The sequence below is a fragment of the Rousettus aegyptiacus genome, unplaced genomic scaffold, assembly GCF_014176215.1.
Source record: "Rousettus aegyptiacus isolate mRouAeg1 unplaced genomic scaffold, mRouAeg1.p scaffold_m13_p_7, whole genome shotgun sequence".
NCBI classification, from domain to species: Eukaryota; Metazoa; Chordata; class Mammalia; order Chiroptera; family Pteropodidae; genus Rousettus; species Rousettus aegyptiacus.
In genome coordinates, this window is record NW_023416310.1 from 1172762 (window position 1) to 1188367 (window position 15606).

General features: G+C 57.8%; 2 protein-coding genes across 3 annotated transcripts; one reads left to right on the plus strand and one right to left on the minus strand.

Moving 5' to 3' along the window:
• Nucleotides 1-450: 450 nt before the first annotated feature.
• Nucleotides 451-8065, minus strand: RNASEH1 (ribonuclease H1). 2 transcript variants are annotated; one of them, XM_036224793.1, is made up of 8 exons: nucleotides 7862-8065; nucleotides 7443-7558; nucleotides 5359-5520; nucleotides 3830-3929; nucleotides 2912-2966; nucleotides 2575-2743; nucleotides 1989-2113; nucleotides 451-1143 (listed from the first exon to the last, which is right to left on the minus strand). In XM_036224793.1, exons 1-8 carry the CDS (start codon nucleotides 7987-7989, stop codon nucleotides 1057-1059), a joined length of 942 nt encoding a protein of 313 aa, XP_036080686.1. In that variant the 5' UTR covers nucleotides 7990-8065; the 3' UTR covers nucleotides 451-1056. The 2 variants fall into 2 exon arrangements, with proteins under 2 accessions (XP_036080686.1, XP_016011333.2); XM_016155847.2 differs by having other exon boundaries at nucleotides 2659-2743; nucleotides 7862-8063.
• Nucleotides 8066-10312: 2247 nt separating this feature from the next.
• Nucleotides 10313-15400, plus strand: RPS7 (ribosomal protein S7). Its single transcript, XM_016155849.2, has 7 exons — nucleotides 10313-10390; nucleotides 10602-10685; nucleotides 10851-10922; nucleotides 11882-12025; nucleotides 12801-12865; nucleotides 14706-14856; nucleotides 15289-15400. The coding sequence occupies exons 2-7, from the start codon at nucleotides 10611-10613 to the stop codon at nucleotides 15364-15366; spliced, it is 585 nt and encodes a 194-aa protein (XP_016011335.1). The 5' UTR covers nucleotides 10313-10390; nucleotides 10602-10610; the 3' UTR covers nucleotides 15367-15400.
• Nucleotides 15401-15606: the final 206 nt, after the last annotated feature.

Genomic DNA, 15606 nt, shown 5'->3' on the forward strand with positions numbered 1-15606 from the left:
CACCCGGCGTCTGGGTCACAGTGCAGAACCCGATTCTGATCACGCCTCTGCGTCCAGCTGCCCATCTGCAGAATTTGCAGAGACCAGAATGCCAGACTGTACCAGGGGCATGTAAGGGCATGGACTGGGAACGATAGGACACATGGCCCCGGGTCTTCACCTGAGAACCTCTAAGGAGAGCAACGGGGGGGAGGGGGGCCTGGAAATCAAGGAGACAGAAGACCCGAGAGACAGCGAGTGGAAAGGACAAGAGGCCAGGGTGAGACGCCACAGAGTCGAAGGAGGCCGCCCCCTCTGGGCGTCTGCGAAGCTCTACTTCTTGGCCCGGGTGGAGGTTATGGGGTATCCACCTTACAATAATCAAAAAATAATTCAATAAGCTATATATTTATTTTGTGTCATTTCTGAATGTTTCTGTAATAAAAGGGTAATAAAAATAAAGACAAATGATCGGGTTGAACATTTATTTTTAATTTTACATAGTGCTTTCAACAAAAACAAATAAAATTTTAAGAAATTTGTGTATCTTGGTCTTGCGGGTTTGCCCAGCACGCAGGTGTCCGGGCCCAGGGAGTCCTCAGCCACCTCCCCTGCAGCCCGGCCCGGGCTGCCCCCAGCAAGCAGAGCCTTCTGTGGTCCGCAGGCAGGTGCCAGCCAGCCTGGAGGTCCTCTGACCCCACCCTGCCACCTGGAGGTGGCTGAGTGTCTTTGGAATGCTTGGCGACCTCTTGTCTGCACTGCTGAACCCACGTTCATCCCATCCCATTAAATCGGAGTGCTGACGTGTTTGTCCAGCCTGGATGAAACTAATGAGAACAGCATCAAAGCAATAAAACGTAACGCCAAAATCTCACGCGAGCCTCAAATCTCAAAGCACGTCGAGTTTATTACGCACACACGCAGTTTTATCACGTGGCACCACAGATGCCACCTTGCCTTTCTGATTTCGCTTCAGAGCGTCTCCCGTGTCCTGCGACGGCCCCCGTACGTCCGTCCTCCCCAGCAGCACGGAGCGGCCGCCGGCCCCGGGTCCTCTGCACACGACGACGGCTCTGCTCAGGCCTCCGGCTGCTTCGCTCCTTCGCGCGCTAACCTGTCAGCTTCTTCGTTGCCTACAAACCCCGAATGACCCGGAACGTGCATCTGTCAAAGAGATTTGTTCCCTCCATTTTGACATCCTCGAGGTTAAAAAGAAAGCCCACTACCAAGACAGGCCGGGCAGAGGAGGCACCCCTCACGGCCCTCCCCTCAGCAGTCCTCGCCCCACGAGGCCGGGACACCTGGTGCAAACGCTGTCACTCTCCCCAAGTCGGACCCCACTGCTTGCCTTGCTCCCCCCCACTCTGTGATGGGCTGTGGTGGGCTTTCTGGGCAAAGCACACATGTGCGCGAATGGACGGACGGGCGTGCATACGACACTCGGACGTGCACACACTCATCTGCAAATGCTGGTAAAGAGAAGCGCTGTCCTTGCTCACCCACCGAGTGCACTTCCGGGGCTGCGAGGCAAAGCTTCAATGGCAGCTTTGCAAACCGCCCCCGCCGTCCTGGGCTAGGAGAGCCAGCGCTGGTAAAAAGTGGGTGTGGCTCACTTCGGTAGTGTTTGAACAGTAATTTTACAAAAATTACCTATTCTAGGAGATACTTGCATCAAGAAAAAACAGTCCTGGCACCAAGGTCTCACCCCGCAACTTTAACGAAACGCGTGCTAAACAGCTTTGTAAAGATGAAGGGCAGGTCGACCCTCCCGCGCCACCTTCGCAGCGGCGAGCCCAGGCGAGGACTCCGCGGGAGCACCAGGCAGCGCGCCCTGTGCACCGTGGCCCTGGCCGAAGCAGCATCACACACACGTGACAATGACCCGCGTGCTCTCATACGCTGCAGATGTGTCGTGGAAACTGCTGCCCTCACCTAGGTCACTAAGTCGCTTACAGACCGTGCATTCCCTCCGGGTCACCGGACCCGAGGCCCGGGGCCGTGACGCTCACCCACTGAATGTCCATGCCCTGGGCGAGCCTCTCCAGCTCCGCGAAGTCCTCCTTGTTGATCACCTCCTTCCCCGCGCTCGTCCGCCACCCGTTTTTCTTCCAACCTGGGACCCAGTTGGTGATGCCTAGAAGAAACGCCCTCGCGGGCTGGTGAGCCTCGAACGTCCTGCCCCGCTCCCTCCCTCCTGGGTTCCGGTGGCAGTCCGGGCGCCTCACTCCCTTCCCTGGGCCGCGCTCGGGCTTCTGGCACAGACCCAGAGCAGTCCCTGTCTCGTCCCTTCGCTCTCATTTGTACTCGACCTAGCTCTCAGGCCACGATGTCACCTCCTTCAGGAAGCCTTCCCAGGCTTCAGCGTGCCTCCCTGCGCTCCTACACGTGGTGCTGCCAAGGCCATCGGCACACCATTGCCAGCTACACACGCTTAGACTCGGCGTGCCACGGAGCAGGGACATATCTACCTTACTGCCAAGTCTTTGGTGCCTGGCAAAGAAACATGGACGTGGCAAATACCAGAAAAGCAGGCCTGGAACCCTGAATCCACGCCCTGTCCCTCATACCCAACAAACCGAACGTATCCCTGTTTACCTGTGGGTCCCGCCCGACCGAGGAAATACCCGTTTCCCTGCAAATCTACTGGAAAGACGCTGGAAGCAGAACGCGGCAGCCTACCGTTGATGGTGAACATGCTGTCGGTGTAGAGAACCAGCTTGCTGATGCGCTGGGCCCGGGCCTGCTCGATGGCTTTGCAGGCCGCCTGGGGGAGACAAGGCCGGCGTCACGCTGCAGGAGCCGCTCAAAACCAGCTCCTGCTGTCAGAGTCAGGTCGCAGTGCACCCCCCCCGCCCCCGTCTGTGCAAACTGCAAAGGCCGTAGTCCACGGCAGCAGTACATTTCTGGAGGAGAAACGCGTCTGGTAACTCACGTGAATCTCTGCTCTCTGGTTGGTTTGTCGCCCAGGAAGCCTGACGCCTGTGTTCCTGGTTTAGAAACAGTACAGAAGAAAATAAGATCACAAAGCCAGTTCTCACAGTGACTCCTTAAGGCTCCTGAGAGGTGCCGGGCTGGCACACGCTTCTGCTGACACGTGAGCGCGCCACGTAACAGCGGCCGTCCGGGCTGCGGCTAGCGGTGCCGGCGCCCCGCCGAGAAGCAGGGGGAAGCGTGCGCCCGGGCCCGACACACACGGCGTGGGCCTGAGGCCGGCGCCACAGAGCTCCAGAGGAATGCCAGGAACGGGCGGTCCCCGCCGGGCACGCCTCGCGCCTCCGTGGTGATGCAGACCCCGAGGACAGGCCTGGGCCGGGTGCGCCTCCCGTCCCACCTGGAGCGCGGCCCCGGCTCTTAGGCCCAGGGCCAGGTGTGTCTGAATGATCACACGCACGCACATGTCACTGTGACTCTGTGCCTGTGACGAGCAGGGGATCGCCCCGAAGCTCTCACATCGTCGGGGGAGTCGTGTGACACTATGGCTTCTGCGTCCTGTGATCACCCACCCCCCGGCATCCTCGCCAAAACCAGCGTGACTCTTTTAGGGGGACAGTTAGGTCACGTTGGTGTAAAATCAGTGAGATGCAGGAGCTCGTCAAGCCATAAGGACAGCAGAGCCACGCTAGGGTGGTTTATGTTCCGGAGAACAGGCTGTCACTGTCCAGGGGAAGCAAAGCCTGTCCTGCAGTGCCCTGTCAAAGCCAGTCACCAACCGACAGGACGCAGATCCTGCCTCATCCCTTCACAAGCTTTGGACTATGACCCAGTAGAATCTGGTCACCATAAATTTAAAAACCAAACCAAACCAAACCAAACCCGAAGCTCCACAGCTCGACTTTCCGCATGTACTTACAGAGGATGGCCGGGCCCCCAGTACACGCCGATGCCCGCCCGCGCCCTCCGCCGCCCGTTCCTGGAGCAGCAGCCGTCCGTGTAGACGATGGCATGTTCCCCTGTAGAACAGGAGCATGCTGAGTGCCACTGGTCCGACAGCACGGACGCCGACAGTCACCTGAGAAGCTGCCGAGGCAGAATCAGCAGCGTGCGTGGGGAGGGGGCTTCGCCATTCAGCAGAAGTTTCTGTCCAAAGAATCACGGCCACGTCCCACACGGGGGCACTGCACGCTCTCCGCCTGCAGCCTGCCCGCATCTGGGTCCCGCGTGCCAGCGCGTCAGTGGTGGCGACACCACGCCACAAACCCAGACGCCGGTGCGGTCCCGGGAGGGCTGCTGCTCGTCGCCCGCCGCAGGGGGCGGAGAGCCACCCGCGGGCCCCGCCTTGCGCCGCTCCCAGGAGCCTTCCTTCCAGGCAAGCGGCGCCCGCGGACAGGAGGTCGCGTGCTCCGACCAGCACTGGTCTCGTCTGTCCCTTCGCGTATTTACCACCCGTACACTGTGGGCCCTGTCTTTTCTTCTTTCCATCCAGACAGAGGGTCTGATCGACATACCAAAGCTATCAAGAGCTGAGTAACGAAGGACTGATGTGAGGCCAGTGTCCGGCCACCGACGACCAGCAGGACATCTCAGTGACACAGGGGGAGAAGTCAGGTTGGCGAGCGTCAGAGCAGCAGGTGGCCGTAAAGAGGCAGCATGTCTGAGGCGTTTGTCAAAAGCGTTTGTGGAAAGTGTGGCAGAGGCAAAGGGCGAGGCGGGGCGGAGGAGGGTGGGGGCAGGCTCCCGGGGGCCTGGCAGGGCCGGGTGGCTGCTGGCCGGGCGTCCTCAGTTCAGCGGGGCCCGATGCTACCGGCATAACGGCAAACCTCCCTCCTCGTCACTGGGTTCTGCTCGACTTCCGATCGTGTGCCAGGCACCGCGTCACGTGCCGCTAGGCTCTGAGCGGCTCAGTACACGGGAAGTGCCCACCTGCCACCTGGTCCACAGGTGTGTGTTTCGATTACTATTGCAAGTCACTGCACCTAAGCAAGGGGCTCCTGGAGCTAAGATGGGGAACGCTCGCCACCTCGCTCCTCAGGGAGGACGGCGTAGCGAGCTGGCGAAGACCCGCCGGACGGGGTGGAGACGCCGGCGCCCACTGGTCGGAAGCAGGGGCGCGGCCAGGGCCTGCTCATCGGGAGACGCTGCAGGCCGCGCCGTCCCTGCCCCGGGGACCCGCAACGCCGCGCACGCAGGGGGCACCGCCGCTTCACGACGGGCGTCTCCCACCTCGGCTTAGAGGAAGGCTTTTCCACGACCACCCACAGTTTTAATACTTCTGCACCATTTCATAATTATAAAACAGTAACCTTAGGTTTTTAAATTAGATGCCTGTTCAGACAAGAATGAGGATGTTAACTATCAGCTCAACTTTCCCCCATTAAAGAACGAGAAAAGTTTTACACGCAGTTCTGTTACATATTAAAAATGTAAGAATCCAAGACGTACCCATGTACGAGAACGTGTCCTTGCCGACGGGAGGCGCCGGCCCCGCGCTCTGTTTCGCATGCTTCGCGCTCGGCTCCGAGTTCTCATCGCCTCCGGCCAGGGGCTCGCGGAGGCGCTTGCTGGCCTTCGCCTGCGATTCCTTCTCGGGTTCGTCTTTCTGCCCTGAAAGACAGAGTCTGCTCAGAAGCCGGGGACAGTGAACCCAACGGGAAACGAAGAGTCCAGAAAGCTAGTTATTTCGCATCACTGAGTCAGACCGAGACGCCCGGTGTGTGGGGCCCTGCGAGAAGGAATGGCCTGAGGCAGCTCGTGCCATGTCAGGCTCGATGTCCGGTGACAGGGTTCCCGGTTCTCTATGATAAGCTTGATAAGTGCGACATGAAGACAGAAGTTTCTACTATAAAGAAACCTGGTTTCAATGGAGACGGCAGAGATGCCAAGGGTTCCGAACCCTTTGGGGATCGCAGGCAGTTTGGAAATCCGACGGGCTTTCCCCAGAAAAAAACAAGGACCAGAAAATCAGGGGGTCTGAGTTCAACACGCTGCCCTCCCCGCCCCAGACACTCCGACCACACGGGTGCCAAGGCGAGAACCTCTGGGAAGTTAAGACGCCCAGGGAAGTGGACCTGACATGTTAAGAGAGGGAAACAGAAACTGGGAACTGTCCCTGCCAGGACCACGGCAGGGCCTGCCCTCAGGGACGAGGTCACCTGGGGGGTCCCACATGCTCCGCCAGGTTACAAGGGGGCAGCAGTCTCTCACGGACTCACACATCACTGCGGTGGCTGAAGCAGAAACGACTAAGACGCGACAAAGCAGTTTCGACGTGAGCGCTCCTGGGGACGCGGGCAGCTCACCGCCTCACCGCCTCGGCTTCTGCACGGGGCGGCCTCGCCCGAGGCGCTGGCGAGCAGCTTTCCCCCACCACCGTTCTCCGGAGTGGGGGGAGGGCATGCAGGGAGTGACTAACTGCCACTCCAACACAGCCACCTCACCCAGCACCCTGACGTCCCCTGCAGCTCCAGGTGTCCAAGTGGAAGGAAGATTCTCAAGTTCCTCACTTTGAGCACAAGCTAAAAATGGTCCAGCCTGGTGAGGAAGGCATGTTGAAAGCCCAGGCAGGCCGACAGCTAGGCCTCTCATGCCAAACAGCCGAGCTGTGACTAGGAAGGAAAAGGCCTTGCAGGAAGCGACATGGCCTGATGGCCGATGCGGGGGAGGCTTTAGTGCTCGGACGGAGGAGCAAACCGGTGTGACATTCCCTCAAGCCAAAGCCTCACCCGGAGTCGGCCCCAACTCTCTCCGCTCTACGCAGGCCGACAGGTGAGGAGGCTACAGACAGAAATGGGGGGCTGCGAGGATGGCCCGTGAGGCTCAGGGAAAGACTCCGTCTCCGTGACGGGAAAGCGCACGTGGAGCGGCACGTGCTGAGGTGGCAGCCGCAGCGGTCACCTGGGCCCAGCTAATATAATTCACGAAGGCGGCTACACGGGACACCGGATTTTCAGTGTAGATCAAACAGCCTCATTGGGAAGAATAAGCCACCTGGGGCTTTGGTGGCCAGAAGTCAGTGCCCGGCCCCAAAGCTTCGAGAACAGGCGGACTCTCTTGCTGGGGAGTAGTGTGGAGGCTGGTGCGGCGGTGACTTTCAGCAGAAGCCAGCGCTCAGTCCCCATCGGAAAGGCCCAGGGCTCTTCAGAGTCCTGCTAACCCCGCTCGGCCCGCGCCCTGCAGAGGGATCGGGAGCCTGGAGGGCAGCGCGCCTGCTTGCAGTGTGGCTCACTGAGCATTGCAAGCCCACCGCTGAGGCCTGCTGCTCAGGAAGAAAAAGAAGCGAGCGCTTTTTAAAAGATGAAGTTACCTATGGTGAAAAACTGAATAGAAAAAGAGGGCGGAGTCAGCTTGTCTCTGACCCTGTTCCAGGTGGGGACCGCTAAGCTAAAGTGCTTTCGGCCCATTCGCTAACCTGAAAATGAAACAATGGAAACAATCATAGCATCTTCTCCAGCTGCTTATTAGATAGGTGTACAGAGCAAGTGACATCTGGGCTGCAGGAGGCGCTAAACGACGCGAGCGGCGACTACCTTCTGCGCCGCTGGGGCTCGCGGAGTTCCTGACAAAGGCCCAGGCTTCCTCTTCCGTGGCGAACTTCTTGAATCTGGCGGCAGGGAACCGGTCCACCTGCGCTCTGCACTCGCTCCTGGGAAGGAGAGCAGCGTCACCTCCTCCTCCTCCTCCTCCTCCTCCTCGCTTTTACTTTCCCTCTTTCTAAGCGATTCTTCTCACGAGTGGGGAATCGGGCGGAAAGGCGGGGCTGTCAGCTCCGGGAGCAGAGGGTCCTTCCTACCGTGTGCAGCTTTACCTCGCGTGCCCAGCCCTCCGCCCTGTGTCACACCGCGCCGGCAGGCAGCGCGCTGGCTTTCCCCACACTCACAGCGCACCGGCACTGCGGGCCCTCGAAAAGCGTCCCATTCCCAACCCCGGAGAGGCGCGGCTCACCCACCAGGTCAGGAAGACCCCGGCCTGGCGGCCCCTCCTCACGGCGTAGAACATGCCGAGCGCGCCACAACCGCAGCCACGGCGCACGGCGGCCAGAGCGACTCTGCGCGCCACGCCCAGGAGCCTGGTCATTGCTGCCTCCCGGGCGCCGCGGCGCTCCGGCACTCGCGGCTCCGCGCCGCCATCACGCCGACCCAACTTCCGGCAGCGGCGCGGGCGGTTGACACACGTCCTGGGGGCGGGGCCTGGAGCCGGGCGGGCTCGGGGGCGGGGCCTACGGGGCAGAGGCGGGGCCTGAGAAGAGGCGCTGCCCAAGGCGGTCAGATGGACCCGGGCGAGGGGCGGGGCCTTAGGGGGGGTTGTAGGACCTAAGCCTGTGGAAGGGCGGGCTGTGGGCGGGGCCTGGCGGCCTCCTGAGCCGAAAGAGGCTGGGACTCCTAATTGCGCAAGCGGGCGTGCGGAAGGCGGAGACCGGGAAGGGGGTGTGCGCACGCCATCCCCGCCGTTTCCTTGGGTGCTCATCTCCGAAACGGTAGTCCTTCCCTCCACTCTGCCCAGCTAGGTGGGTAACCAGAAGATAGCTAATACTTAACACACTAGGAGCCAGGGAGAAAATTTAATCGAAAACGCAATTTCTTAGCATTCTGACTGGTATTTGATATTTTGCTGTTATACAGAAAGAATGTCCTTGGAACTTTCCAGAAGCCTTGTTTCAATTAAATGCCTGCGATTTTCACATTCATCAAAGGCTTGCACATTCTTTTCACATGCCCCTCACACTGGCCGACAGATCTAAGTGAAGGGGATAGAAAACACCTCAACCATTAATTCTTGATTGAACAGACAGGTGCGTAATTCATTTTACCCGCAACTCTGCTGTCACCTTGTTTCACATTAGGAACTGGGAATTGGAGAGTAACTTTGAAGTCTGCCCCCTGCCCCTGCTCCCTGCCCCGGCTTTCTGCCTCACAGGTGGTGAGATTATAATTTCCCAACACAGAATCCTTTTTAATGAGGATTTTTACACAATTTAGAAGTGATATATTTTTAAGGAGAATGGACCTTCGCTGTTGAATTGCACTTCCTACCTAGGCAGTATTGTGTCCCGGACCAGAACTAACCAGGTGGGGTCTCAAACACCATTTTTCAAATAGAAGGAATCAAGACTTTTTTGGAGAAAAGGCTAATCTCATGTTTGAGACACAACAGGACAAAAAGCCTGCGACACCTTCTTGTGCCAGAAAGCAAGACATTCAAAGGTTAATGGAGATGATGGAACATGGGAACTAATCTAAAAGGGGCTCCTCTTGGCCAGAATTGGGTGAGACAATCTGAGCATCAGGGGAGAATATTAGTTGAGGTTGACTGATACACAGTGAACCTGACCACAGCCAGATCATTTGGTACAGGTCGTCCAATACTATGGAATGCTCTCTCTAAATTAGCTTCAACTCCACTTCCACATTAGGTTAATTCCATCTCTTCCAAAGGCATGATCTCCCACTCCGCTTTACTCATTTTATCGTTGTGATTAGTATCATATATTTAGTCATACTATTTGTGTGACGTCTTCTTCCCTAAGCTGTCATCTCCCCAAGGCCCCAGTGGGTTTGACTTAATCACTAGCACCTAGTGTAGTGCTACCACAGAGGACAGGCATCACACATTATTTGTAGATTATGTTTTTAGCTCATCTCTATGGCAGGGACGCCTCTACACATGGCTTTGAAGTGACAGCACACAGAATGATAGGCCCTTTTCTAATAAGCGCTTCTTTGTTTAAGTATTTTTGAGCCGCTCCAAAGCAATGTTCCGTGCTTTGCAAATCATGCCCTGGCTAAAATCGGCTGTCCCGCTCAGGGCCGAACTCATCCCGAGCGTCTCTCCCACTATCCCCAGAGCACTGCTCTCTGGCCCTCGCGTTCTTCACCACTTGGGGTGGTTGCTCCCCGGCTGGAGGGAGGCCAGCGCGTGGGCCACCAGGACAGATGTTCCTAGACGTTTCAGAACTGTCGCCGCACCCAGCGGGAGCTAAGTGTTTCTGGCCGGAAAAGCTCATTATTCGTAAAACACTTTGTCTCCAATGAGCTTTGACGAGCATCCTCATTTGGTTCTCTGTAGGCAGAACTGGAACCCAGGTCTGATTCCTTTTCCCTGCTTCAGTGGGGAGGCTCGTTCCCCTGGGATGTCGGCCTTTCTCCAACGCCCTGTCTCCGGGGGCGGCCGGAGTTGCTTTCCTCGAGCCCAGGTTCCCCGCCGAGACCGCGGCTCCGCAGCCCAGCCGCGGGCGTCAAGGTTCGGGAGCGGTAGCGGGAACTTCTGCGAACAGCACCGAAGAGGAGCACCCTGGGGCGGAGCGATGTTTCCGCCGCACCAATCCCCGCGCGCGTCTTCCTGGGGCTCTCTAGGCTTCCGCCGTTTCTCAGTCGCTCTTCCGGTTTTCTCGCACTGTTCCCGCCCCTTCCTTTCCCCTGCCGGGATTTGACGAGCTCTCGCGAGACCTAGGCCTCTTCCCAGGCCGGCGCTCGGTAAGGTAGGTGTGCAGCTTCCTATCTCCCCCGAGTTTTCTACCGATTTTGAGGGAAATGGGTTTTGAAGTTATCCCGGGAGTGGTGGGCCCTGCTCCCCGGGTGGGGATGCGGCCGATGACCCGGCCTGCGCCCCCCGATGGCGTCTGCGGCGTGGGCTGGGGCCGGGCCCGGGGCGCGGCGACCTGCTCTGCCTAGAGCGCCCTGTATTTGCAGGAGAACGCCATGTTCAGTTCGAGCGCGAAAATCGTGAAGCCCAATGGCGAGAAGCCGGACGAGTTCGAGTCCGGCATTTCTCAGGTGAGAGGTGAGGGGGAGGCTCGGGTCCCCGTCGCGTGTCCCGTCTGGCGGGGAGGCCCCGGGCGGCGGGCCGGGGGCGAGCGCGCCTGGTAGCCGCGTTGGGTGGGGGTCCGGTCCGCGGGCCCGGCTGGACGCTGAGCGCCGGCCCCTGTGCCTTCGCCCTAGGCGCTGCTGGAGCTGGAGATGAACTCGGACCTGAAGGCCCAGCTCCGGGAGCTGAATATCACAGCCGCCAAGGTGAGCGCGGCCCCCGTACGGAGGTCTGCAGCGTGTGCTCCTGACAACTCGTGGCTGTCGCGGGAACCTGCGGCCCGGTTCCTTAACGAACGTTGGAGGCGACTGGGCAGTGTTGTGACAGGCCGTGTCTGCTCCGGGGCTGGGGGTGCAGTCAGAGGATGTGGAGATAGGGAAACACGTGTGCGAGCGAGCGCGTGATCTCCTTTCGAGTTGTAAACACGTGAGGTGCCATGGGGACCCCCGCGGTGGAGGCGGCAGTAAACTTGGCCTGGAACTGAAGCAGGCCAGGGGTGCAGAGGTGGTGGAGTCCCTGGGAGGAGGAGGCCTGACAGCCGGAGGTGTTCTCGGGAGAATGGAGAGCTGGGGCCCAGGCTCTATTCATTCTTGTTCCTGAAATAAGAAATTGTGGACAGAACTACTCACCCCAGGCTGGTCCCTGCCAACTAAAACGGTCCTGCATCGGAAAGGAACGCATCTCAGGACACTTGGGGTCGGCAGACTTATTTGCTTCTACCTTGACTGCAGTGTTTACTTTTTTACTTTCTGTTTCTCTCTTCAGTACAAAAAATTGGAAATCAATGTCTTTGAATACACATTAACTTAGAAGCTCCAGTATATTTGGACAGGTTTAGAGTGTGTGAAGAGGGTTGTGCAGAGAGGAGCAGCCTCAGTTTTCGTCGCAAACAATTTACATGTACTTCCTGTAGTAGAATGTCACCCATGCACGCCTGGGCATCGACAGGTTCACAGACCGAGTATGTTGTGTGTCGTTTGTGAGGCATGAGAGAGACTGACAGTCGTACGTGGCCACGAAATGTGAGCTAGAAAGTGGTTTCAAAATGTTCACGAACCTGGTAATGGTATATGGCAGTCTGTCGAACGTTACTAAATACTGTATCTGAGTGGTAAAAATGGGCATTATAAACTTAAAATAGCGTGTTTTTTTTCCCCCCCTTTAGGAAATTGAAGTTGGCGGTGGTCGGAAAGCTATCATAATCTTTGTTCCCGTTCCTCAACTGAAGTCTTTCCAGAAAATCCAGGTCCGGTTAGTGCGCGAACTGGAGAAAAAGTTCAGCGGCAAGCACGTCGTCTTCATTGCTCAGGTACGCGCCGGGCTGCGGGAGGGCTTGTTTTGTAGGCCTTGTTAAAGGCGCTTGTATTTGGCCTCTGGTGCTGGTGAGGGTGATTGAGCTAAGCCTTCCGGGGATGTGGAGAGGCCGTGTCGGGTGGTAGCATGCTAGGAAAATTCCACTTGCAGTGGGTTGAAAAGATAAACCATACTTTGCTGTTAAAATGGCTTTCCACATGGCATGATAGTGGCTTGCTTCAGGTCAGGATCAGACTAAGACTTGGGTTGGTCCGAGTCAGGATTTTTCTGCATGATAGAATTACCTGCCTGAGGTCATCATGCTCAGGTAAGCGATGAGATTTTGGGAGGAAGAGATGCTAAGGAAGGGTTTGTAGGGAAAGGGGCGAATAGTCTGTGGTGCCTTAAAGTCCCCATGTGGCCATGGGGCAGGCAGGTCTGGGGGTCAGGTGGCAGCTGACGAGGAGGAGCATCTGGCTCTGGGAACGTCAGCGTCAGTGCCCACAGCGGGTCTGGTCAGTTGTGGAGGCGGGTGATGTTTGGGCACTTGGTCAGCCTGAAGCCGCTGACGTTTTCCGGTACAGTTTTAACACACTGGATTCTGAACGAGATATTGAGGAACCAGGAAGCTTCCTTCATAGGACTTCTCGGGAACTCATTTGGTCTAGGTGGTTGGCCATTCTCCAAGTGTGACTGTACTCACTGTCTTTGCTTTTAAAGCACTTTAACGGTCCTAGTTCACCACACCTAAGGGCCTTTGTAGTTGTTGCATGATCGTTTTTCCCTTACAGAGGAGAATTCTGCCTAAGCCAACCCGGAAAAGCCGCACAAAAAATAAGCAGAAGCGTCCCAGGAGGTGAGTGTCTTGTCAGCGTCAGAAACACGTGTCCCACTCTCGTTAGCAGCTCTCGATTTTCACAGGTCTCAAGTAAAAGCTGAAGTAGGTTTCTAAAAATTAAACATTGGTAGATTGGGAATGCAGTTTGCATGGGGATTTTTATTGAGTTACTTTGTTTCTTTGTAATTATACATAAAAGTTTTAACAGCCATTCCAGAGGTATGAGTTACGTGTGCCCGTTTGAGAAAAAGGGCTGCAGTTGACCTGTCGCTGCCAGGTGGGCGGCAGCCTTAGAGTGTGCGACCATGTCTCCTACCTGACGGCAGGCGACACCCAGGCCTGGAGAGCTGGCTTATTCCAGCTGGTCACAGTGACGCTGGGGCATTTCCGAAGCCCCTGGGGACAGATGGGCAGGTGCAGCTGTGGGGAGGGAAGAGGGGAAGTGGGTGGGGCTGGGGCAGGTTTTCTGGAGCTTGAGGTGCATGGTTCAGCACTTCGAGCTCATTTCATGGGCAGGTGGAGTAGCGTGAGAATTCGGGATTTTGGGGGCTTCTGCATAGTTTGCCAGATGAACACAGGAGGTGATCGAAACGTGAGCGTGTGGTCGCGATGCTTGCACAGCGGCTGCGCGGTCTTCGTTCTGAGCGCCCGAGGTGGCACTTGGGCATAGAGCAGACCCTCTGCTTTGCATCTGACTGAGGGACTCAGACCTGTAGCCATAACTCCTCCCACACCCGTGTCCTCATTTTCTGCCTGTGTCCCTAGTGGCCCGGTCTGGACAGTTCAGGCTTCCTGTCCCCCTCACAGTGGCGTCTGGCTGGTAGGCCGTAGCGGCTCTCGCACTTCCCAGTCTGGTTCCTGCCCCCAGAGTTACTTTCCATCTTTCCCTTACACGAGGCAGGTGCCGAGACGTCCGCGTTTCTGCGCTTCCTAGAGCGGTAGGGATGCTGTGCTTAGTGAATGGGAGGCAGTGTGTCTCATTTGCTCTCTGCGTGGTGGTGACAAAGGCCTTGGGAAGTGGGTTTCCCTTGAGCCTGCTGTGCGGCCATAGAGGCCCTGGACCATGTGCGTTGTATGTGTGGGGACTGCCCGGCAGGAGACTGGGTAGAGAGTGGCGTCTGACCTGTGGAGGGGTCAGACCCCCCAGCCCCCCAGCAAGGGAGCACCGCTGACACGTCCGGGTGCCTTCGGTCACCCGCTCCCGACACCTCGTGGCACACGGCGGGCCCCTAAAAGTTTGTGTGTCGTTGAACCTTCTTGTGGCCAGCTGGGCAGGTAGGTTGGGGATGTGAGCGGATAGTCAGGGGAAGAAGGTTCTGCTGGACTCTTAGGGGGTAAGTTGACAGTTGGGGATGCTCACAGGGGCCACTGTCCTAGAGCTGGTGACAGAACAGTCTTTTTCGGCCGGGGGGGGCGGCTAATTCCTCATGTGGTTGTACGGAGTGAGGTGTCGCGGTGTTTCGGAGGCCAGAGAGAGCTTGTGGCGGCTCTTCGGTAAATCCTGGGATTGGGCAGCATTGTAGGTGAACTGGGCGTCGGAGGGGTGTGGCTTTGGCATGAGCAAGACCAGGGAAGAGGTCCTGCCGTGTTCTAGCAGAGAAGCCGTGCAAGCGAACACAAGCGTAAAGACAGTGAAAAAATCAGTCTACGGATCTCTCGCCTGGAGGTGGGCACCCCGATGGCTTGGCGTGTGTAGTCTGCACGTCGCCCCGTTCTGGTTCAGCGCGGGCTCAGGCGTGCTGTGTTGCGCGTTGCTTGGCGCCCGGAGCCTGGGCGTTGCCGCTCACGCTTGGAGGTCAGCGGCGCCCAGGGCAGGCCTCGCGCTGCGGCGTCTCACGCTTGTCGCCGTGTTCTCCAGCCGCACCCTCACGGCCGTGCACGACGCCATCCTGGAGGACCTGGTGTTCCCCAGTGAGATCGTGGGCAAGAGGATCCGCGTGAAGCTGGACGGCAGCCGGCTCATCAAGGTCCACCTGGACAAGGCGCAGCAGAACAACGTGGAGCACAAGGTAGCGGCTTCTCGGGGCCCGGGGCCCGGCTCCCTTGGGTCACGCGCCAGGTTCTCCCCTGGGGGGGCGTTTGCAGGGACTGCGGCACAGGGACGTGACTCCATGGTTTTCCCTGTGTGTCCTTTTGGGGTGGGTGGTGGCAGTCGAATCGGGGGAGAGCTGTCACTTGTGTCCATACTTGGTGCATTGACCAGTGCGGGCACCCTCTGGGGTCTTCCCCGGGCTCGGTCCGTGTGGCCCAGCGAGCGGGGCAGAGCACGTGGGTGCATGGTGCCGAGCCCAGTCCCACAGCGTCAGGGCTTGGGGGGCATGTCCCGTAGGTCTCTTCCCAGGACCGCGTGGCTGAGAGAACCACACAGGCACGATTTTATAGAATCAGCGTGTGTTCGAAAAGTTTGGTGCTGAGTATTTCTTTTTTTTTCTTTTTTGTAGGTTGAAACTTTTTCTGGTGTCTATAAGAAGCTCACAGGCAAGGACGTTAATTTTGAATTCCCAGAGTTTCAGTTGTAAACGAAAATGACTAAATAAAATGTTCACAACATTCCGTGCGGGCACGCGTTTCAGAGTTTCAGAGACGCGGATGCGCAGCTGTCTGCGTCGGCCGCCGTGTCCTCCGCGGGCGGGGCGTTTCAAACAGGTGCCCGTAGCTTATGCCAGGAAGTTTGAGGTGTGTGACGGACGTGTTTCGATCCAGTGTCGTGATGGGTGTGGCAGGTGACGTTGGCCCACAGTGGCTGAACATCGGCACTT